The 23,682-nt window shown below is 42.6% G+C and overlaps 1 protein-coding gene across 7 annotated transcripts in view; it reads right to left on the reverse strand.

Annotated features, from left to right (window-relative positions):
• esyt2b (extended synaptotagmin-like protein 2b) overlaps positions 1–23,682 on the reverse strand; it is a 107,510-nt gene that overhangs the window by 39,998 nt on the left and 43,830 nt on the right. For 4 of the 7 annotated variants that reach the window (XM_061922235.1, XM_061922238.1, XM_061922236.1 and 1 more), the window contains exons 8-14: positions 21,592–21,712; positions 20,850–21,026; positions 20,698–20,780; positions 13,316–13,364; positions 13,144–13,233; positions 12,984–13,079; positions 3,203–3,304 (exon numbers count right to left, since the gene is read on the reverse strand). In XM_061922235.1, coding sequence (XP_061778219.1) covers positions 3,203–3,304; positions 12,984–13,079; positions 13,144–13,233; positions 13,316–13,364; positions 20,698–20,780; positions 20,850–21,026; positions 21,592–21,712 — 718 coding nt within the window. The remainder of the gene's footprint in view (positions 1–3,202; positions 3,305–12,983; positions 13,080–13,143; positions 13,234–13,315; positions 13,365–20,697; positions 20,781–20,849; positions 21,027–21,591; positions 21,713–23,682) is intronic. The other 3 variants (XM_061922240.1, XM_061922239.1, XM_061922237.1) reach the window with 1 other exon arrangement.

Here is a 23,682-nt window from a genome sequence, read left to right on the forward strand (position 1 = left end):
ACAAACGTGCACTTTATATGTTGTAAACTATTGTAGTGGCGTTCTGTAAAAAAAAGTGCACTTTTATTTAGTGTTGTTTTGATATGTCATCTTAGTGACATCATGCACAAAAAGCACTAATAGCTTATTTTAAAATGTCTCTGACAATCTTGCACTTTCTTTTTTGGAATTTACATGAATGTTTTTGCCACTGTTTATTAAAGGGGTCTCAGACACGTTATTTTGCAGCCCCCACCTTAATATGAAAGTTTAATGTTAGTGCGGCCCGCGAGTTTTATATGAACGGCTCCTGACAGCGTTGTGTTATTTGGGTCCAAAATGGGTCTTTCAACGTTCGGGGTTGCCTACCCCCGCGTTGGTGGAAAATCGGCAATTGAGTGGAAGCGACAGAGACGTCGCCATGGAGACGAGGGTTTTCTTACGTCACATCGCGACACCTGTCCGCCAGTAATAACAGTCCCCGATAACCTGGACCAATTCAAACCGTTATTTGCTTTTTTTATTGTATAATTTGCATTGCCTCACATGATGAACACTACCAATATTTCTATATAACACTCCGGGAATCGGTACTTTCCTGGCTATTATCCGCCGACTGCCGAAAAGCGGAACGACACACATTGCAGCAATAACATTATTCCCTGTGCGTCGGCTAAATAGAAATATATTCCACAACCCCAAACATGTCTTTTTCAAAGCCTGCAGTGAAGAGAAGGGTTAGTGATGTGCAAAGACAATTCCAGGAAAAGGGGGAGATGCAATATTTCTTTGTTGAGCACAGGGGCACCCCGACGTGTCTTATTTGCACAGAGAAAGTTGGGGTGCACAAGGAATACAATTTGAAATGTCATTATACAACTGGACATATTGCGGAGTATGCAACATTTTTTTGCGGCCCAGCTTCACCCTGACTCTGCATCCAGTGGCCCTCAGGGAAATTGACTTTGAGACTCCTGGTTTAATAAATACAGTTTTGGTCAATTGACTTAGTTGTAATTTCCCTCCCTGCGTGAAAGTTTAAAATGAGCACATATTAATGCAGTATGAAGAAGAATGTTTTAATGTAGACACATAGAATCATCATACTGCTGTGATTATATGTATCAAATATTCATTCAAGGCTAAGGCAAAAATATCGAAATAAATATCGTGTATCGTGATATGGCCTAAAAATATTGCCCAGCCCTACTTGTGACAATAAAAAACACAATTACTATTATTATTATTATTATTATTATCATTAAAGGCCTACTGAAACCCACTACTACCGACCACGCAATCTGATAGTTTATATATCAATGATGAAATATTAACATTGCAACACATGCCAATACGGCCTTTTTAGTTTACTAAATTGCAATTGTAAATTTCCCGCGAGGTATCCTGTTGAAAACGTCGTGGAATGATGACGCTTATGTTGAGGCGTGCTTGTGACGTTATTGGTTGGAGCGGACATGTTCTCCCAGCACCACTCACGGCTAAAAGTAGTCTGTTTTTATCGCATAATTACACAGTATTTTGGACTTCTGTGTTGCTGACTCGTTTGCAATTTGTTCAATTAATGATGGAGACGTCAAAGAAGAAAGATGTTGGTGGAAAGTGGTGGATTGCAGCTGCCTTTAGCAACCGAAACCTAGCCGGTGTTTCTTTGTTTGTCGTGAAACATGTTTCTCTACTACATGTCAACCAGCAAGTTTTTGGATGAGAAAATTGTGATATTAAGTCGTCTCTTACCGGAGACTTGAGCGGAGTTAGCGTCCTCCTGCAGCAGCTGTCAAAGAGGCAGCTGTGGTCTTGGCTCCTCCATTGGATTCTCTCAAGAGACACTGGCAGTCGCCACAGCCCTCCGACTTTCGGGTATAACTTTTTAATGTCACTAAAACACTATTAACACAATAAGCAGATAATGGATTTCCCAAAATTATCCTAGTAAATGTGTCTAATAACATCTGAATCGCTCCCACTGCCGTCGCCTTTTTTAAAATTTATAATTTTTTTTTAGTGCTTCACTTTAACTTTCCTCATCCACGAATATTTCATCCTCGCTCAAATTAATGGGGAAACTGTCGCTTTCTCGGTCCGAATTGCTCTTGCTGCTGGAGGCTCATATCATAAACTGTCAGGCCTGTAAGTTAATGTTTTGGTTTTGGTCAGGTTATGTTTAGTTTTTTGGACATTTAAATTCTGTCTTGGCATTTCCTGGTTTGTTTTCGTCTACATGACAAAACGTATTACTTTTCACCTGTCATGTCACGTCTCTGTTCTCAGCCTCACATGTTTTCACTAGTCATCACAGCTACTTAAGTCACTCTTTTTCTTGTCTCCGTCCTGGGATTTTCACACTCGCACACACGCTACCCATGCTGCACCTCCTTCACGCCCTCGTTTATCTGCTTCATGCCTTGCTACGCTGTTCATTTTGTCCAAGTAAGTCTTTGTTTATAGTTCATAGCCAATTGCTTTTGTGCAAAGTCCTTTAGTTTGTGTCCATCATTTCATGCCATCGAGCAGGTGTTTTTGTTTCACGTTTGTACTGTTTAGCCAAGTTTCTTCCTTCATTGTGAGCGCTTTTTGTTGTTTGTTTGTTTATTAAATAAATGTCATGTACTCACGTCCACGCCTCGCTCGTGCTGATCCTCATCTGCATCGAAGAAACAATCCATGTCCGAGCCAAGTTGTGACATAAACAATGTAAAGATGTGAAGAGCTCCACAACCCGTGACGTCACGCGCGCATCGTCTGCTACTTCCGGTACAGGCAAGGCTTTTTTTATTAGCGACCAAAAGTTGCGAACTTTATCGTCTATGTTCTCTACTAAATCCTTTCAGCAAAAATATGGCAATATCGCGAAATGATCAAGTATGACACATAGAATGGACCTGCTATTCCCGTTTGAATAAGAACATCTCATTTCAGTAGGCCTTTAAAGATATTTGTTTAACTTTTCATGTTTTTCCACTCTATTTGCCTCCTACAGCGTCAATAAAAAATACATGCACATGCGTCACGGACAAATTAGACTACATTAGTAGTAATTTCAGTACTGTGGGAAACATTGCATCTATACTGTATGTACAGTTAGATGGAGCACGTGTATCCCAATGCGGTGGCGGTAGGATATCAGTTCCTCAATTAGCCGTGCAGCTCGCTAACATGTTAAAGCCAGACGTCACAGCACTGAGCACCATGCAGGGTCACTCACGCCGATGCGGCGGTACTCTGAGCCGCTGCTCTCGCAAAACACCAGACCCGACGCTCGTCTCTCGCTTAAATTTCCACATCCTAAACTGCCGCTGAAGATGCTCTTGGTGAAGAGAGACGAGGAAGAGGAAGTACGAAAGAATGAATGCCAAGACAATCATTCATTGTCATTAACCATCCTAGCACCACTTGACAACACTTTTAGCCACATGGGCGTCGAAAAGTACATAAAATATGACTGCGGGGGCCCTTTTACTTTCATGACCGGTAGCATGAATCAAAAATATGAGGAAACATGACCCGCCTTACAACATTCCAGGAGAGCATCAAGCCTGAAAAAAGGTGTAAAGTGGGAGTGAACGTCACAACATTTTTTCTCAACGAGAGAAGGTTATTTGTGTAGAAATTGCATGTGAATACTTAAAAGGGAACTGCACTTTTTGGGAATTTTTTTCAGTCACAATAATTACGACAAACATGATGATGAATGTTATTTGTATTTTTTTGCATTGTAAATATTTAAAAAAATGGGATCAATAGTTTGCTTACAAAAGGGGCCTAGGCAAGCAGTGCAATTTTGCATGTAAAACCCTTAAAAAAACATCCAAACATATACACAAAGTAAGTACAAACCCCGTTTCCGTATGAGTTGGGAAATTAAGTTAGATGTAAATATAAACAGAATACAATGATTTGCAAATCATTTTCAACCCATATTCAGTTGAATATGCTACAAAGACAACATATTTGATGTTCAAACTCATTAAGAGTTTTTTTTTGTTGCAAATAATCATTAACTTTAGAATTTGATGCCAGCAACACGTGACAAAGAAGTTGGGAAAGGTGGCAATAAATACTGATTCAGTTGAGGAATGCTCATCAAACACTTATTTGAAACATCCCACAGGTGTGCAGGCTAATTGGGAACAGGTGGGTGCCATGATTGGGTATAAAAACAGCTTCCCAAAAAATGCTCAGTCTTTCACAAGAAAGGATGGGGCGAGGTACACCCCTTTGTCCACAACTGTGTGAGCAAATAGTCAAAGAGTTTAAGAACAACATTTCTCAAAATGCAATTGCAACAAATTTAGGGATTTCAACATCTATGGTCCATAATATCAACAAAAGATTTAGAGAATCTGGAGAAATCACTCCACGTAAGAGGCATGGCCGGAAACCAACATTGAATGACCGTGACCTTCGATCCCTCAGACTGTAGTGTATCAAAAACCGACATCAATCTCTAAAGGATATCACCACATGGGCTCAGGAACACTTCAGAAAACCACTGTCACTAAATACAGTTGGTCGCTACATCTGTAAGTGCAAGTTAAAGCTCTACTATGCAAAGCGAAAGCCATTTATCAACAACATCCAGAAACGCCGCCGGCTTCTCTGGGCCCGAGATCATCTAAGATGCAAAGTGGAAAGGTGTTCTGTGGTCTGACGAGTCCACATTTTTAATTGTTTTTGGAAACATTCGACATCGTGTCATCAAGACCAAAGGAGAAGCGAACTATCCAGACTGTTATCGACACTAAGTTCAAAAGCCAGCATCTGTGATGGTATGGGGGTGCATTGGTGCCCAAGGCATGGGTAACTTACACATCTGTGAAGGCACCATTAATACTGAAAGGTACATACAGGTTTTGGAACAACATATGCTGCCATCTAAGCGCCGTCTTTTTTATGGACGCCCCTGCTTATTTCAGCAAGACAATGCCAAGCCACATTCAGCACGTGTTACAACAGCGTGGCTTCGTAGTAAAAGAGTGTGGGTACTTTCCTGGCCCGCCTGCAGTCCAGACCTGTCTCCCATCGAAAATGTGTGGCGCATGATGAAGCGTAAAATACGACAGCAGAGACCCCGGCTGTTGAACGACTGAAGCTCTACATAAAACAAGAATGGGAAAGAATTCCACTTTCAAAGCTTCAACAATTAGTTTCCTCAGTTCCCAAACGTTTATTGAGTGTTGTTAAAAGAAAAGGTGATGTAACACAGTGGTGAACATGCCCTTTCCCAACTACTTTGGCACATATTGCAGCCATGAAATTCTAAGTTAATTACTATTTGCAAAAAAAAAAATAAGTTTATGAATTTGAACATCAAATATCTTGTCTTTGTAGTGAATTCAACTGAATATGGGTTGAAAAGGATTTGCAAATCATTGTATTCCGTTTATATTTACATCTAACACAATTTCCAAACTCATATGGAAACGGGGTTTGTATATATGTAATGTAGTAACAGGCACATTTATAATGACATTTAATATTAACGTATTTAATATACAATATCGTACTCGGATCTCTATACAATAGCCTACCCTAATACCCTACTGTGCAATATTACACTTCGAGTACAATACATCCTACACTGACTGTTATCACTCCGGTACTTTTGTCTTGTTCTGTATATTGTACAGTATTTTGTTTTGTAGATTGTACAGGATTGCTTTTAATTTTTATTGGATAGTAGTCTATCTATTTCAATTCTTAGTTTTATCTTTATTACTTCTTGAGTAAATTATTTTTATCCCATATTTGTTCCCACTACCGCACCTTAAGTTGGTGTCCTTAATCACGTTATATGCAAATATAATGACAATAAAGTCCATTCTATTCTATTCCGTTTTAATCATTTTGAGCATACTCATCACATTAATTTAAAAAAAAAAGTTTCCTTTTTTTTTATCTTCATCAATGATTATTACTCACTGCAGACTTCATGAGAGCCAGCAAACGTAATAAAAAATCACTTACTGTACAAGGTCTGCAGTGATTAGGATGCCGACTGCTAGGATGTTATATTCCGCTTTAGGTGAAAAATGTCTCATAATCCTCACAAAGACAAGGGTTGAGGTTTCGGGTCCTAAATGGCTGACAGAGTGTACCAACTTGTCGGAATACCTACTCAGACTTCTCATGTCCAGGTGAGATGGAGGATTTATGATCTAGAATAAACTGACAGGTAGCAAGGAAGCAGCATACCACTTGATTATATAAACATAAGGACACAAGCTTGCATGGCAATCCGCTCCCTGTATGATCAGTTTCAGAGCTTGATCCGCATTGCTGGCAGTAAATTGGACAGGTTTCCAGTGAGGGTTGGACTCCGCCAAGGCTACCCTTGGTCACCGATTCTGTTCATAACTTTTATGGACTGAATTTCTAGGTGCGGTCAAGGCATTGAGGGTATCCGGTTTGGTGGCTGCAGGATTAGGTCTCTGCTTTTTGCAGATGATGTGGTCCTAATCTTCAGCTCTCACTGGATCAGTTCGCAGCCGTATGTGAAGCGACTGGGATGGGAATCAGCACCTCCAAGTCCGAGTCCATGGTTCTCGCCTAGAAAAGCGGGGAGTGCCATCTCCGGGTTGGGGAGGAGACCCTGCCCCAAGTGGAGGAGTTCAAGTACCTCGGAGTCTTGTTCACGAGTGAGGGAAGAGTGGATCGTGAGACGTGCGGCGTCTTCAGTAATGCGGACGCTGTATCGATCTGTTGTGGTGAAGAAGGAGCTGAGCCGGAAGGCAAAGCTCTCAATTTACCGGTCGATCTATGTTCCCATCCTCACCTAAGGTCATGAGCTTTGTGTTATGACCAAAAGGACAAGATCACGGGTACAAGCGGCCGAAATGAGCTTCCTCCGCCGGGTGGTGGGGCTCTCCCTTAGAGGAGCTCAAAGTAAAGCCGCTGCTCCTCCACATCGTGAGGAGCCAGATGAGGTGGTGCAGGCATCTGGTCAGGATGCCACCCGAAAGTCTCCCTTGGGAGGTGCTTAGGGCACGTCCAACCGGTAGGTGGCCACGGGGAAGACCCAGGACACGTTGGATCTTCAGCTCTCACTGGATCAGTTCGGAGCAGAGCATGAAGCGACCGGGATGAGAATAAACACCTCCAAGTCCGAATCAATGGTTCTCGCCCGGAAAAGGGTGGAGTGCCTTCCCTGGGTTGGGGAGAAGACCCTGCCCCAAGTGGAGGAGTTCATGTACCTTGGGGTCTTGTTCGCGAGTGAGGGAAGAGTGGATCGTGAGACGTGCGGCGTCTTCAGTAATGCGGATGCTGTATCGATCCGTTATGGTGAAGAAGGAGCTGAGCCGGAAGGCAAAGCTCTCAATTTACCGGTCGATCTACGTTCCCATCCTTACTTATAGTCATGAGCTTTGTTAAGACCGAAAGGACGAGATCACGTGTACAAGCGGCCGAAATGAGCTTCTTCCGCCGTGTGGCGGGGCTCTCCCTTAGAGATAGGGTGAGAAGCTCTGTCATCCGGGAGGAACTCAAAGTAAAGCCGCTGCTCCTCAACACTGAGAGGAGCCAGATGAGGTGGTTTGGGCATCTGGTCAGGATGCCACCCGAACGCCTCCTTAGGGAGGTGTTTAGGACACGTCCGACCGGTAGGAGGCCACGGGGAAGACCCAGGACACGTCGGGAAGACTATGTCTCCCAACTGGCCTGGGAACACCTCGGGATCCCCCGGGAAGAGCTGGACGAAGTGGCTGGGGAGAGGAAAGTCTGGGCTTCCCTGTTTAGGCTGCTGGCCCCGCGACCCGACCTCGGATAAGCGTAAGAAGATGGATGGATGGATGGATTGATGGACACAGGCTTGTGATCACGGCGCCACTATAAATAGTTTGTCTGCGTTAGCGCTTATAATAACAATATCACTGGTACTTGGTTAATATTCAAGTCAAGAAATGTAAATGGCGGTTTTTGAATGGTTAATTATTGGATTTTATGGGCGAAATAGAGGCTGTTATTTACTTTTAATTTACAAATTAGAATGCATTAAAAAAAAATTCCATCCGTCGTCATGTCTTACATAAGGATTGTGATCGATAGGCGAAATTCCCCAAAAAGTACAGTTTCCCTTTAAAAAAAATGAAGCTCAACACTGTCTGCAAAATCTGGACTTCTGGAAATTGAGAAGTTTTGTTTTAAATGTGTAAAAACGGGTTAATTGGGAATTTTCAGGGCCAGAAAGTGTAGAATTTCAGAAGAAGAGGCAGGACCAGTCCACCAACTCAATGTCATTTGATTGTTGTGCCTCTCCAAAAATAAACTTACATTTCTGACTTTTTTTCAACAGTAAAATCTGATAATACAGTATGACTGCAGTACTCTCAAAATGTGTGCTATCCCATCTCAGGCAACTTTTGTTTCACTTTCGTATTAGGTTGGCTAAGCCGAAGATGACTCATCGAGTAACAGGACTGAATGTAACAGGGGTGAGTTTCAGCATAGTATTAGCAAATACATGAAATACAGCCACATGGCATTTATGCTACAAGCATGTTGACGCTGAGCACAATAGACAATAATAAAATGTATTTCAAAAATAAATCATTGGGGTGTTTTATCTTCATACTGCCTTCTCCTGTATGTCTGCACCTGTGTATTCACTGATTCGTCCTCCGTGTTTGTTTCCTAGCTTCCCTGAGGTGAAGGGGATTCTTTTGTTGGACTCTTGCCCTGCTCAGTGCGCCCTGGCCTTTTTTCCTGCCGACCACTGAGGAACCTATTTTGTCCAGGTTACATGGTGTGCGCTTCTGCCCCATTGCCCTTAGTTATCCCTTTTGTCAAATTAAATGTTTTCATTTTTTTGTAATTCCACCTTGTCTCCCGTCTCTGCATCCTGGGGTCACCCCCCCTTGACTAAGACCCTAACAATCATATTTAGAAAAAGATTTAGGTAACAGGACTGTGCTGAGCAGTCATACCGTATTTCCTTGAATTGCCGCCGGGTATATAGTATCCGCCTGCCTAGAATTACTGCCGGGTCAAACTCGTTTCGCAAAATAATTAGCGCATGCTTAGCATTACCGCCGGCTCATGATTAACGCTGGGTCAAACTCGTTTCGCAAAATATTATTTTTATTAGCGCATGTCTACAATTTTCGCCGGGTCAAACTCATGTCGCCAAATAATTAGCATATGCCTAGAATTTCCGCCGGGTCAAATTCGTCACGTCACGAGTGACACTTCACCTGTCATCATTTTCTAAATGGAGGAGGCTGATTTCAATAATTTGAAATCGCATAAAGGGAAGAAGATTAAGAGCTATTCAGTAGGATTTAAGGTCCAAGCTATTGAATATGCTAAAAAGAACAGTAAACAGCTATGTTTTATTAATATACCGTAGCTGCGTGTGTCAAATATTAATCATTGAATGACTCCCGCCTCCTGCTGGTAGAGGGCGCTAGTGATCCTTCTTGCGACTACTCGGCTGCAGAAGAAGTGACAACAAGCAGCAAGAGTGAGCAGCGATCGTTTATTTTTTCCTCTCGCTTGCACTTTTAACATGGAGGATTACATACCGGTATCTAAAATAAAACAGTTTCCTAAACTGGACTTTCAATCGAAGCAGGAGGTAATAAAGGAAGATCTCCATCGAGACAGAGAGACTTTTAAAACAGAAGAAAGATAAGGAAGACTTCTATAAACAAGTTATCGATGCTTTTGATCAGAAGGAGCTGCGCATGGACTTTATTTATAAGTAAAGGTAAGACCATAATAAAGTTTTTTTATTAAATGTGCTTTTCATGATGGTATCCTTACATCACACTCAAATTTATACGCGCAGGCCTAAATTTACCGCATGCCTTTGGTAAACGCCGGAGTGAGAAGAGGTTTTAAAATAATTAGCGCCCTGGCGGCCATTCAAGGAAATACGGTAGTTGAATTATCATTAAACAAACAGAAAATAAAATTAGTTCATGATCTCTAAGGTACGCGCCTGTGCAATTGCACACTGCACACGCGCCCTCTGCGCACGGCAAATCTAGGCCGCGCACAAAATCGAATAAAAAGATAAGCGCATAACAGTGTGCACGTCTACCGTCGCTCACATGTGCGCCACTGAATACTCAAGGAGTTTTGGCGTTTGCTCACACATATGAAAAATTGGAGGGAAAATTGTTCATGATGCAATTTCCTGTAGACCTTGTGACTTTATCACAGGGGTGATGTGTTCAGATAACAGTATTGAGTGAAATCCAAACAAGAACACACCTATAGTGTCAATTCTAACAAAAATGTTTTGTGTTTAAAATAAAATAGTGGAGTGATTTGTATTTATATAGCGCTTTTTCTCTAGTGACTCAAGGCGCTTTACATAGTGAAACCCAATATCTAAGTTACATTTAAACCAGTATGGGTGGCACTGGGAGCAGGTGGGTAAAGTGTCTTGCCCAAGGACACAACGGCAGGGACTAGGATGGCAGAAGCCGGGATCGAACCTGGAGCCCTCAAGTTGCTGGTATGGTCACTCTACCAACCGAACTATACCGCCCAATAGCAAGTAAACGTGTAAAAACACATGAAACGTCAATCATTTAAAAGAATATATTTCATACGGTGTTTCCCATGCATTCGTTGACTTGCGGCGACTAGCCACGCCCCCGACGCTACAAATAGATTGCCGTTCTGTCATGGTAAAGTCTAATTTTAGGAAGTGACGACAGGCAGCAAAATGCTATTTTTCAGTGTTCAAGTTGAATCTTTTGGAATTGTACTCACTAAATATTCAATCAGATCCACGTGCAGGATAACATAATTTACACACAACATTTTCCTGCATTTGTACGTTTCCTTTCAAACAGGTTGAGGCAAATGGCACTAACTTGGTGGAATGGCCCTGAATTTAATTTTCTCCGAGCATTAATTAGATATCTCGAATGTTTTCATGCTGTGCGGATGTTCTTTAAAAAGAATGTTACCAATTAATTCCCATTGAGGCTGAGATTCACTTTTTGTGAGTGGCAGTGGAAGCAATGTGGCACAGGTGTCCAAGGACAAGGACAAGGACACAGTAGTTGGTACTAGGAACTCTCCAGGTTCTGGAAAAGAAAAAAACACTCTACCATCTGAGCCACGTTACCCCACAAAAGCTAAAATGACACTGCTTTGCATACAAACCCCGTTTCCATATGAGTTGGGAAATTGTGTTAGATGTAAATATAAACAGAATACAATGATTTGCAAATCATTTTCAACACATATTCAGATGAATATGCTACAAAGACAACATATTTGATGTTTTAACTGATAAACATTTTTTTTTTTTGCAAATAATAGTTAACTTTAGAATTTGATGCCAGCAACATGGGACAAAGAAGTTGGGAAAGGTGGCAATAAATACTGATAAAGTTGAGGACTGCTCACCAAACACTTATTTGGAACATCCCACAGGTGTGCAGGCTAATTGGGAACAGGTGGGTGCCATGATTGGGTATAAAAACAGCTTCCCAAAAAATGCTCAGTCTTTCACAAGAAAAGATGGGGCGAGGTACACCCCTTTGTCCACAACTGCGTGAGCAAATAATCAAACAGTTTAAGAACAACGTTTCTCACAGTGCATTGCAAATAATTTAGGGATTTCAACATCTGCAGTCCATAATATTATCAAAAGGTTCAGAGAATCTGGAGAAATCACTCCACGTAAGCGGCATGGCCGGAAACCAACATTGAATGACCGTGACCTTCGATCCCTCAGACGGTACTGTATCAAAAACCGACATCAATCTCTAAAGGATATCACCACATGGGCTCAGGAACACTTCAGAAAACCACTCTCACTAAATACAGTTCTTCGCTACATCTGTAAGTGCAAGTTAAAGCTCCACTATGCGAAGCGAAAGCCAATTATCAACAACATCCAGAAACGCTGACGGCTTCTCTGGGCCCAAGATCATTTAAGATTGACTGATGCAAAGTGGAAAAGTGTTCTTTGGTTTGACGAGTCCACATATCAAATTGTTTTTGGAAAAATTCGACATTGTGTCATCCGGACCAAAGGGAAGGCGAACCATCCAGACTGTTATCGACACAAAGTTCAAAAGCCAGCATCTGTGATGGTATGGGGGTGCATTAGTGCCCAAGGCATGGGTAACTTACACATCTGTGAAGGCACCATTAATGCTGGAAGGTACATACATGTTTTGGAACAACACATGCTGCCGTCCAAGCGCCGTCTTTTTCATGGACGCCCCTGCTTATTTCAGCAAGACAATGCCAAGCCACATTCAGCATGTGTTACAACAGCGTAGCTTTGTAAAAAAAAAAAGAGTGCGGGTACTTTCCTGGCCCACCTGCAGTCCAGACCTGTCTCCCATGGAAAATGTGTGGCGCATTATGAAGCGTAAAATACGACAGCGGAGACCCCGGACTGTTGAACGACTGAAGCTCTACATAAAACAAGAATGGGAAAGAATTCCACTTTCAAAGCCTCAACAATTAGTTTCCTCAGTTCCCAAACGTGTATTGAGTGTTGTTTAAAAAAAAGGTGATGTAACACAGTGGTGAACATGCCCTTTCCCAACTACTTTGGCACGTGTTGCAGCCAGGAAATTCTAAATTAATTATCAGTTGCAAAAAAAAAGTTTATGAGTTTGAACATCAAATATCTTGTCTTTGTAGTGCATTCAATTGAATATGGGTTGAAAAGGATTTGTATTCCGTTTATATTTACATGTAACACAATTTCCCAACACATATGGAAACAGGGTTTGTACAATGAAAAGCGGCTTTCCCCTTGTCATGTCCATACAGATGGGATGAGGACGCTGATCATAAAAGTAACTGCTGCTGCTACACACGGGGTCATGAGAAGTTCAGTCGCCATGGAAACCAAAGAACACATGCGCAAACTGATTAAATGCTAAGCCTTGTGGTAACACTGACCTATGCTTACAAAATTATTTGAACAAGTGGACTCCCTTGGCATTTCCTACTCAACCGGTTTCGGCGTGTGCGTGTGGATGACGGAAGCATCGAGCTGAACTTACTGGAAGGTTCTTAGCGGAGTCCAGATAGACCACCAGCAGTGCTGACGACAGGCCGTCGTTGGCCAGGCTTCTGTCGGCGCGCACGCTTCGCAGCACCTGATCGGTCCAAGAGGGCGGCGGTCATTCAGGTAGAAACGCTGAAACCGTGACCGTGGTGTACCTGCTCCAGCTTCTCGCACGTGGACAGCAGAGAGAGCCACTCCAGCTTCAAGTGGAGCTTCCCGGTGGGCGCTTCCTCCAGGTCGAACCACTGCCAGCAACGCAAAAGGACATCAGTCGTTGGCTGTGACACAACGGAGGCGCTTTGGGAGGAGAACGGAGAGAGGGCTCACCTCGTCTACCTTCTGTTCTCTGTGCAGCTCGCTCAAGTCGATCATCAGGCTGTAGGACAGTGGAGAGGTCAAGGCTCCAAGACACACTAGAGCTGTTTTCACCTAAGCTAAGGATTTTCATAGTCGAATGTGGCTCGTTAAGTTTGGCCCGTTATCGACTATCAGTCAAATCTAAAGCTAATTCTGAAAACCAAAGAGAAATTAAAGCTGCAAGCAGAGATGAACGGGACCGACTTTTGCTGGTGTTTCCTGCCTGTACCCATTCAACAAATCTTTACCTGCACATTACCTACCTTCCCTGCATCCTGGGGTCACACTGGTGCTTCTTTCTTTCACCCATACATGCTGGTGCTTCCTGCCATCACCCAAACAACATATCTTTACCTTCACATTACCTACCTTCCCTGCATCCTGGGGTCACACTGGTGCTTCTTTCTTTCACCCATACATGCTGGTGCTTCCTGCCATCACCCAAACAACATATCTTTACCTTCACATTACCTACCTTCCCTGCATCCTGGGGTCACACTGGTGCTTCTTTCTTTCACCCATACATGCTGGTGCTTCCCGCCATCACCCAGACAACATATCTTTACCTGCACATTACCTACCTTCCCTGCATCCTGGGGTCACACTGGTGCTTCTTTCTTTCACCCATATATGCTGGTGCTTCCTGCCATCACCCAGACAACATATCTTTACCTGCACATTACCTACCTTCCCTGCATCCTGGGGTCACACTGGTGCTTCTTTCTTTCACCCATACATGCTGGTGCTTCCTGCCATCACCCAGACTACATATCTTTACCTGCACATTACCTACCTTCCCTGCATCCTGGGGTCACACTGGTGCTTCTTTCTTTCACCCATATATGCTGGTGCTTCCTGCCATCACCCAGACAACATATATTTACCTTCACATTACCTACCTTCCCTGCATCCTGGGGTCACACTGGTGCTTCTTTCTTTCACCCATATATGCTGGTGCTTCCTGCCGTCACCCAGACAACATATCTTTACCTGCACGTTACCTACCTTCCCTGCATCCTGGGGTCACACTGGTGCTTCTTTCTTTCACCCATACATGCTGGTGCTTCCTGCCATCACCCAGACAACATATCTTTACGTGCACATTACCTTCCTTCCCTGCATCCTGGGGTCACACTGGTGCTTCTTTCTTTCACCCATACATGCTGGTGCTTCCTGCCATCACCCAAACAACATATCTTTACCTGCACATTACCTACTTTCCCTGCATCCTGGGGTCACACTGGTGCTTCTTTCTTTCACCCATACATGCTGGTGCTTCCTGCCATCACCCAGACAACATATATTTACCTGCACGTTACCTACCTTCCCTGCATCCTGGGGTCACACTGGTGCTTCTTTCTTTCACCCATACATGCTGGTGCTTCCTGCCATCACCCAGACAACATATCTTTACCTGCACATTACCTACCTTCCCTGCATCCTGGGGTCACACTGGTGCTTCTTTCTTTCACCCATATATGCTGGTGCTACCTGCCATCACCCAGAAAACATATCTTTACCTGCACATTACCTACCTTCCCTGCATCCTGGGGTCACACTGGTGCTTCTTTTTTTCACCCATACATGCTGGTGCTTCCTGCCATCACTCAGACAACATATCTTTACCTGCACATTACCTACCTTCCCTGCATCCTGGGGTCACACTGGTGCTTCTTTCTTTCACCCATACATGCTGGTGCTTCCTGCCATCACCGAGACAACATATCTTTACCTGCACATTACCTACATTCCCTGCATCCTGGGGTCACACTGGTGCTTCTTTCTTTCACCCATACATGCTGGTGCTTCCTGCCATCACCGAGACAACATATCTTTACCTGCACATTACCTACATTCCCTGCATCCTGGGGTCACACTGGTGCTTCTTTCTTTCACCCATACATGCTGGTGCTTCCTGCCATCACCCAGACAACATATCTTTACCTGCACATTACCTACCTTCCCTGCATCCTGGGGTCACACTGGTGCTTCTTTCTTTCACCCATATATGCTGGTGCTTCCTGCCATCACCCAGAAAACATATCTTTACCTGCAGATTACCTACCTTCCCTGCATCCTGGGGTCACACTGGTGCTTCTTTCTTTCACCCATATATGCTGGTGCTTCCTGCCATCACCCAGACAACATATCTTTACCTGCACATTACCTACCTTCCCTGGATCCTGGGGTCACACTGGTGCTTCTTTCTTTCACCCATATATGCTGGTGCTTCCTGCCATCACCCAGACAACATATCTTTACCTGCACATTACCTACCTTCCCTGCATCCTGGGGTCACACTGGTGCTTCTTTCTTTCACCCATACATGCTGGTGCTTCCTGCCATCACCGAGACAACATATCTTTACCTGCACATTACCTACATTCCCTGCATCCTGGGGTCACACTGGTGCTTCTTTCTTTCACCCATACATGCTGGTGCTTCCTGCCATCACCCAGACAACATATCTTTACCTGCACATTACCTACCTTCCCTGCATCCTGGGGTCACACTGGTGCTTCTTTCTTTCACCCATATATGCTGGTGCTTCCTGCCATCACCCAGAAAACATATCTTTACCTGCAGATTACCTACCTTCCCTGCATCCTGGGGTCACACTGGTGCTTCTTTCTTTCACCCATATATGCTGGTGCTTCCTGCCATCACCCATACAACATATCTTTACCTGCACGTTACCTACCATATTTTTCAGACTATAAGTCAAGTTTTTTTTTGTAGTTTGGCCAGGGGTGAGACTTGGCCAAACTATAAAAAAATAAAATAAAATAAAATAATTATTTTTTCATATATGGACTTTGAAGAAGACTGCGACTTATAGTCCGAAAAATACGGTACCTTCTCTGCATTCTGGAGTCAAACTGGTGCCTCCTTCTCTCACCCAGTCAACATATCTTTACCCGCACATTACCTACCTTCTCTGCGTAGTGCGGTCACGCTGGTGCTTCCTGCTTTTAAGCGGCCATCTTGAGACGGCAGCAGCGCAGCAGCATCAGCGCAGAAGTTCTTTGAAGGCTCGTATAATCAAAACCGCAGCAGTTAGAAAAACTATTTGCGCAACTTTGTGGGTTCTTCCGAGGATGTTGTAGTCGTAATGATTTGTGCAGTCCTTTGAGACATTTGTGATTTGGGGCTATATAAATAAACATTGAACTTTTAATCAGAAGAGTTCAATCTCTTTCCTGTGCGAGTTTGAAGCCGACACGACAAACACGCTCAGAGGAGACAAAGTTTTGAAAAAAGGTGACAAACCTTTTGTTTTAGAGGGGTAATTGCCAACTTCCTGTTGATTTTTGCTGAAGTCAATTAATGAAATGTAGGTCTAAGTGAGACTTTTTCGGGTGTTACCATTTAGTGGTCAATTGTACGGAACCCACATGCGGCTCTTTAGCAACGCCCTAGTGGCTCCCTGGAGCTTTTCCAAAAATGTATTAAAATGGTGGAAAAAAAAAATGTTTTGAATATGGTTTCTGTAGGAGGACAAACACGACACAAACCTTCCTAATTGTTAGAAATCCCACTGTTTATGTTAAACATGCTTTTTTGATGAGAGTATTTAGCGAGCGCCGTTTTGTCGTACTAATTTTGGCAGTCCTTGAACTCACCGTAGTTTGTTTACATGTACAGCTTTCTCAGACGCTGCCACAGAAAGACATGTTTAATGCCACTCCTTTGTCTTATTTTGTCCACCAGACTTTATTTGCTGTGTGTGAATGCACAAAGGTGAGCTTTATTGATGTTATTTACTCGTTGGAGTGCTAATTAAGCATATTTGGTCAGGGCATGACGACATGCTAATCGATGCTAACATGCTATTTAGGCTAGCTGTGTATACATATTGCATCACTATGCCTCGTTTAAGATATATTTGAGCTCATTTAATTTCCTTTACTTATGTTCTCTGTGTATTTAATTTATATATGCATGAGACATGTAAATATAATTACATACATACATATTATTATTTTAATTGTTTTATTTTATTTTTTTTTAAATTGATCTCAACTCTGTATACTGCTGCTTGAATTTTAATTTTCCTGAAGGAACTCTCCTGAAGGAATCAATAAAGTACTGTCTATCTATCCATCTATTATCTGTATGTAATATTTCTGATAGTTGTTTGTGTGCCATGTTGTTCCAGACAACAGCAAACATTACCCAGCTTGCAAAGATTGTAATAAAGCCATTAGAAGAAGACAGCCTTCCATTTCCTTTAACTTGGACGCACACTTCTGTACCTTTGGCCAATTTAAGCCAGTAATTTCAGTAATTTCCCATGAGAAACCTATGTTTTACTAATGTTTTGTCGTAAAAAATGTGTAGAATGAATATTACATTTCAACTAGGGATGTCCGATAATATCGGCAGTCCTGTATTATCAGCTGATAAATGCCTTAAAATGTATTATCGGAAATTATCGGTATCATAAACATTGGTATCGGTTTCAAAAAGTAAAATGTATGACTTTTTTAACTTGTTTAAGTCGGGGTCCATGTTAATCAATTCATGGTCCCTTGAGTTTTTTTATTTTGTGCGATCCATTTTAATCCAGTTTGTTTTTCTTTCGCATATTATCGCTTGTACAGTACAGCCATGTCAACAAAACCTACCTCCAGCAAAAATGGCTACTCAAAATGCATAATCAGGTGCCTTTTCAAGCCCTATAGAGCAGGCCTGGGCATTTATTTTGACTCTGAAGCCACGTCGCTGTGTACACGGAAGTAGGGAGAAGAACAGAGCGCCAATAAACCTTAAAGGCACTGCCTTTCCGTTCCGGCCTAATCACATAATATCTACGGCTTTTCACACACACAAGTGAATGCAAAGCATACTTGGTCAACAGCCATACGGGTCACACTGAGGGTGGCCGCATAAACAACTTTAACACTGTTACAAATATGCGCCACACTGTGAACCCACACCGACCAAGAATGACAAACACATTTCGGGAGAACATCCACACCGTAACAAAACAAACACAACAGAAAAAATACCCAGGACCCTTGCAGCACTAACTCTTCCGGGACGCTACAATATACACACCCCGCTACCCCCTACTCCCCCCCAACCCCGCCCACCTCGACCTCCTCTTAGTCTCTCTCAGGGAGAGCATGTCCCAAATTGCAAGCTGCTGTTTTGAGGCAGGTAAAAAAAAAAATGCACTTTGTGACTTCAATAATAAATATGGCAGTGCCATGTTGGCATTTTTTTCCATAACTTGAGATGATTTATTTTGGGAAACCTTGTTACATTGTTTAATGCATCCAGCGAGGCATCACAACAAAATTAGGCATATTAATGTGTTAATTCCACGACTGCATATACTGTATCATTATCGGTTGATATCGGTATCTGTAATTATGAGTTGGACAATATAAAAAAGCCATTATCGGACATCTCTAATTTCAACATTTCTGTCAATGAAGATTTGCGTCAACCAGCGACACAGTCATTTTGATAGTGGGCTAATATAGCTAATATAGAAACTTACATCATGTGTTCCCTTCATTATAAGACTCATACGAACCCCGTTTCCATATGAGTTGGGAAATTGTGTTAGATGTAAATATAAACGGAATACAATGATTTGCAAATCATTTTCAACCCATATTCAATTGAATGCACTACAAAGACAAGATATTTGATGTTCAAACTCATGAACTTTGTTTTTTTTTTGCAAATAATAATTAACTTAGAATTTCATGGCAGCAACACGTGCCAAAGTAGTTGGGAAAGGGCATGTTCACCACTGTGTTACATCACCTTTTCTTTTAACAACACTCAATAAACGTTTGGGAACTGAGGAAACTAATTGTTGAAGCTCTGAAAGTGGAAATCTTTCCCATTCTTGTTTTATGTAGAGCTTCAGTCGTTCAACAGTCCGGGGTCTCCGCTTTCATATTTTACGCTTCATAATGCGCCACACATTTTCGATGGGAGACAGGTCTGGACTGCAGGTGGGCTAGGAAAGTACCCGCACTCTATTACTACAAAACCACGCTATTGTAACACGTGGCTTGGCATTGTCTTGCTGAAATAAACAGGGGCGTCCATGATAACGTTGCTTGGATGACAAAATATGTTGCTCCAAAACCTGTATGGACCATTCAGCATTAATGGTGCCTTCACAGATGTGTAAGTTACCCATGCCTTGGCCACTAATACACCCCCATACCATCACAGATGCTGACTTACGAACTTTGCGCCTTTAACAATCCGGATGGTTATTTTCCTCTTTGTTCCGGAGGACACCACGTCCACAGTTTCCAAATATAATTTGAAATGTGGACTCGTCAGACCACAGAACACTATTCCACTTTGCATCAGTTCATCTTAGATGAGCTCGGGCCCAGAGAAGCAGGCGGTGTTTCTGTGTATTGTTGATAAATGGGTTTGGCTTTGCATAGCAGAGTTTTAACTTGCACTTACAAATGTAGCGACCAACTGTAGTTACTGACAGTGGTTTTATGAAGTGTTCTTGAGCCCATGTGGTGATATCCTTTACCCACTGATGTCGGTTTTTGATGCAGTACCACCTGAGGGATCAAAGGTCCGTAAAATCATCGCTTACGTGCAGTGATTTTTTCCAGATTCTCTGAAACTTTTGATGATTTTACGGACCTTAGATGGTAAAATCTCTAAATTCCTTGCAATAGCTCGTTGAGAAATGTTGTTCTAAAACTGTTCTACAATATGCTTACAAAGTGGTGTACCTCGCCCTATCGTTGTTTGTGAATTACTTAGCATTTCATGGAAGCTGCTTTTATACCCAATCATGGCACCCACCTGTTCCCAATTAGCCTGCACACCTTTGGGATGTTCCAAATAAGTGTTTGATGAGCATTTCTCAACTTTATCAGTATTTATTGCCACCTTTCCCAACTTCTTTGTCACGTGTTGCTAGCATCAAATTCTAAAGTTAATGATTATTTGCAAACAAAACAATTAGTGTATCAGTTTGAACATCAAATATGTTGTCTTTGTAGCATATTCAACTGAATATGGGTTGAAAAGGATTTGCAAATCATTGTATTCCGTTTATATTTACATCTAACACAATTTCCCAACTCAAATGGAAACAGGGTTTGTATAAGGCTTTAAAAAAATCTTTGGTACAATATGACTCTTTCAACATTTTGGGTTGCCCACCCCTGATAGACGTAGGAAAAGTTTGAACAAAGTTTGTGTATGTGAACCTGCAGAATGATCGTTACCTTTACCAGCAAAAAGAGCTAAACCTGTAGGGCAAACTCCTCTAAATCAAATTGTCGTATCTTCGACTATTTAAAGACAGCCCTAATTGGCACAAATTGCTTTAGTGTGGCGCTACAAACCTTCCCAGGAAATCGTCTTTGTCGGGATCTTCGTCAAACAACTCGATCTCCAGGTGTTGACCCGAATGCTCGTACACCAACGCCTGAAGAAGGAGAGCGGTGAGTGGAAAAGAACAGCCAGCAGGACCAGGCAGTGTGCAAGTGGGGGTCACCTCGTAGACTTCGTTCCATTTGGGATGAAGGCTCTCCTTGATGGTCTTGCTCTGGAAGAGCTGGTTGCCGATCTGCAGCATGCCGTAAGGGTCCGACTTGCCTTTGATGAGCCCGCCCAGGAACTTATCCTTGCCCTCCAGATCCTGAGCCTCCAAAAAGTGAATCCTCAGAACACCCTTGGAAGACACAGAAAATAAATATACCTGGAATGTCACCCTCTCGGTGTAGTGATGGAACGGTCCGCACCGCGTACTGATAACTAATCAATACAATTACTAGCATTCCGACACATCGATTTATCCATTCTGTTTTATTGATTGCTGATTGTGTCTTCAGGCGACACATTTTGCACTGCTTGGCTTCAGCCAGCAGAGGCGCTGTTGATTCACGTTTTCCAGAGCGTTTAGAAAAGTGTCCGACCATTCAGACCTCCAGAAAGAAATGATCCTATCCCATTATCAATAATATTGCTAAAAAAATAATCAATTGTAAATGAAAATAATTCAATCAAATGTCCACAAAAACTCACAAGCGCTCTATCTCTGCATTTTAATGACGTTTATTTGAGCGGTAAAGAGCCCACATGTTGATAACTACGATCCAAGCGGTGTCCAAATCAAGGATGCAGCCTGCCGGGGTCTTTTCTTGTTGTCATGGTTACGCACCGTGTTGCTGCTCGGGCCTCCTGCTTAAATAACACCCGCTTGGATGCTTTTACTTTGTCCAAAAATGTCGTCTTACCTTCGGCATGGGGAAGCGCAGCTGGGCCAGTTCCACGTCCCCGAGCAGGGGCACGGTGATGCGGTTGGGTAAGACCAGATAGGAGGAGATGATGTCTTCAATCAGACTGTCGGAGAGGCCACTGTGGACAGGAGCACAGCAATACAAACAGGAGCCATGCATTATTTACGGGACGAGAAACGGCACCTCTGCGTCATAAATATCCACCTCTAATCACATTTTAGAACAGCTCGTAGCTACAAGTCCCTACAGCCACAGCCCCCCGACAGTTCTCATAATATTATATCTACAAAATATCCATTTCGTATTGCAATTAAAGGCCTACTGAAACCCACTACTACCGACCACGCAGTCTGATAGTTTATATATCAATGATGAAATATTAACATTGCAACACATGCCAATACGGCCTTTTTAGTTTACTAAATTGCAATTTTAAATTTCCCTTGAGGTATCCTGTTCAATTAATTGTTCAATTAATATTGGAGACGTCAAAGAAGAAAGCTGTTGGTGGAAAGCGGTGTATTGCGGCCGGCTGTAGCAACACAAACACAGCCGGTGTTTCTTTGTTTACATTCCCTAAAGATGACGGTGAAGCTTTAATATGGAACAGAGCGGTCAAGCGAACATGGTTCCCTACCACGTCAAACGGCAGGTTTCAGTCAGAAAATGGTGGTAAAAAGTCGGCTCTTACCGTTGACATGACCGGAGCTTGTGTCGTTCCTCGTGCACCTGTTAAAGAGGCAGATACGGACTCTCTTGCCTCCTCCGACGGGCCGCCCCCGACCGTCGGATGCATCCACCGCGGAGGAGGGGGAAAAAACCCCTCAACCCGGCTGCCTTCGCCTCGACGAGAAACTTGGCTTCCCTCAGAGACACTGGCGGTCACCACACCTGTGGCCACACCCCTCCGACTTTCAGGTACCATATAATCTCACTAAAGCACTAGTAACACAATAAGCAGATAAGGGATTTTCCAGAATTATCCAAGTAAATGTGTCTAATAACAACTGAATCGCTCCCACTGCCCTCGCCTTTTTTTTCTTTTTTTTCTAGTCCTTCACTCCCACTATCCTCATCCACAAATCTTTCATCCTCGCTCAAATTAATGGGGAAATCGTCGCTTTCTCGGTCCGAACCGCTCTCGCTGCTGGTGGCCATGATTGTAAACAATGTGAGGATGTGAGGAGCCCTACAACCCGTGACGTCACGCGCACATCGTCTGCTACCTACGGTACAGGCAAGGCTTTTTTTATTAGCGACCAAAAGTTGCAAACTTTATCGTGGATGTTCTCTACTAAATCCTTTCAGCAAAAATATGGCAATATCGCGAAATGATCAAGTATGACACATAGAATGGACCTGCTATCCCCGTTTGAATAAGAAAATCTCATTTCAGTAGGCCTTTAAGTAGTAGGGGTGTCTCTATCCAATATTGACATCAAATTGCATCATTTTGCATCTAAATGTCCAATACAAGCAGTCTGTTCTGCACCCACTAATTTCGCTACTTGCTAGCTTAGCAGACAGATAACAGGTTGTGAACACACAGAAATAATGTCAATAACTTAGATGAGGTAAAAAAAACTAACTTATCTGTGACATAACTTATAGTAAATATGCAGTATACATGCTACTAGTAAGCATTTCTCAGGGCGATTTAAACACATCCAAATTTGGCAAAATAAACTAGAACTAAGATGCATGATACAAACAGCTGCTGTGTAACAATTAGAATACTTACAAACCCCGTTTCCATATGAGTTGGGAAATTGTGTACATGTAAATATAAACGGAATACAATGATTTGCAAATCATTCTCAACCCATATTCAGTTGAATGCACTACAAACACAAGATATTTGATGTTCAAACTCATAAACTTTATTTTTTTTTTTGCAAATAATAATTAACTTAGAATTTCATGGCTACAACACATGCCAAAGTAGTTGGGAAAGGGCATTTCAGCACTGTGTTACATCACCTTTTCTTTTAAAAACACTCAATGAACGTTTGGGAACTGAGGAAACTAATTGTTGAAGCTTTGAAAGTGGAATTCTTTCCCATTCTTGTTTTATGTCGAGCTTCAGTC

The sequence above is a fragment of the Nerophis ophidion genome, linkage group LG15 (assembly GCF_033978795.1).
Source record: "Nerophis ophidion isolate RoL-2023_Sa linkage group LG15, RoL_Noph_v1.0, whole genome shotgun sequence".
Lineage (NCBI taxonomy): Eukaryota > Metazoa > Chordata > Actinopteri > Syngnathiformes > Syngnathidae > Nerophis > Nerophis ophidion.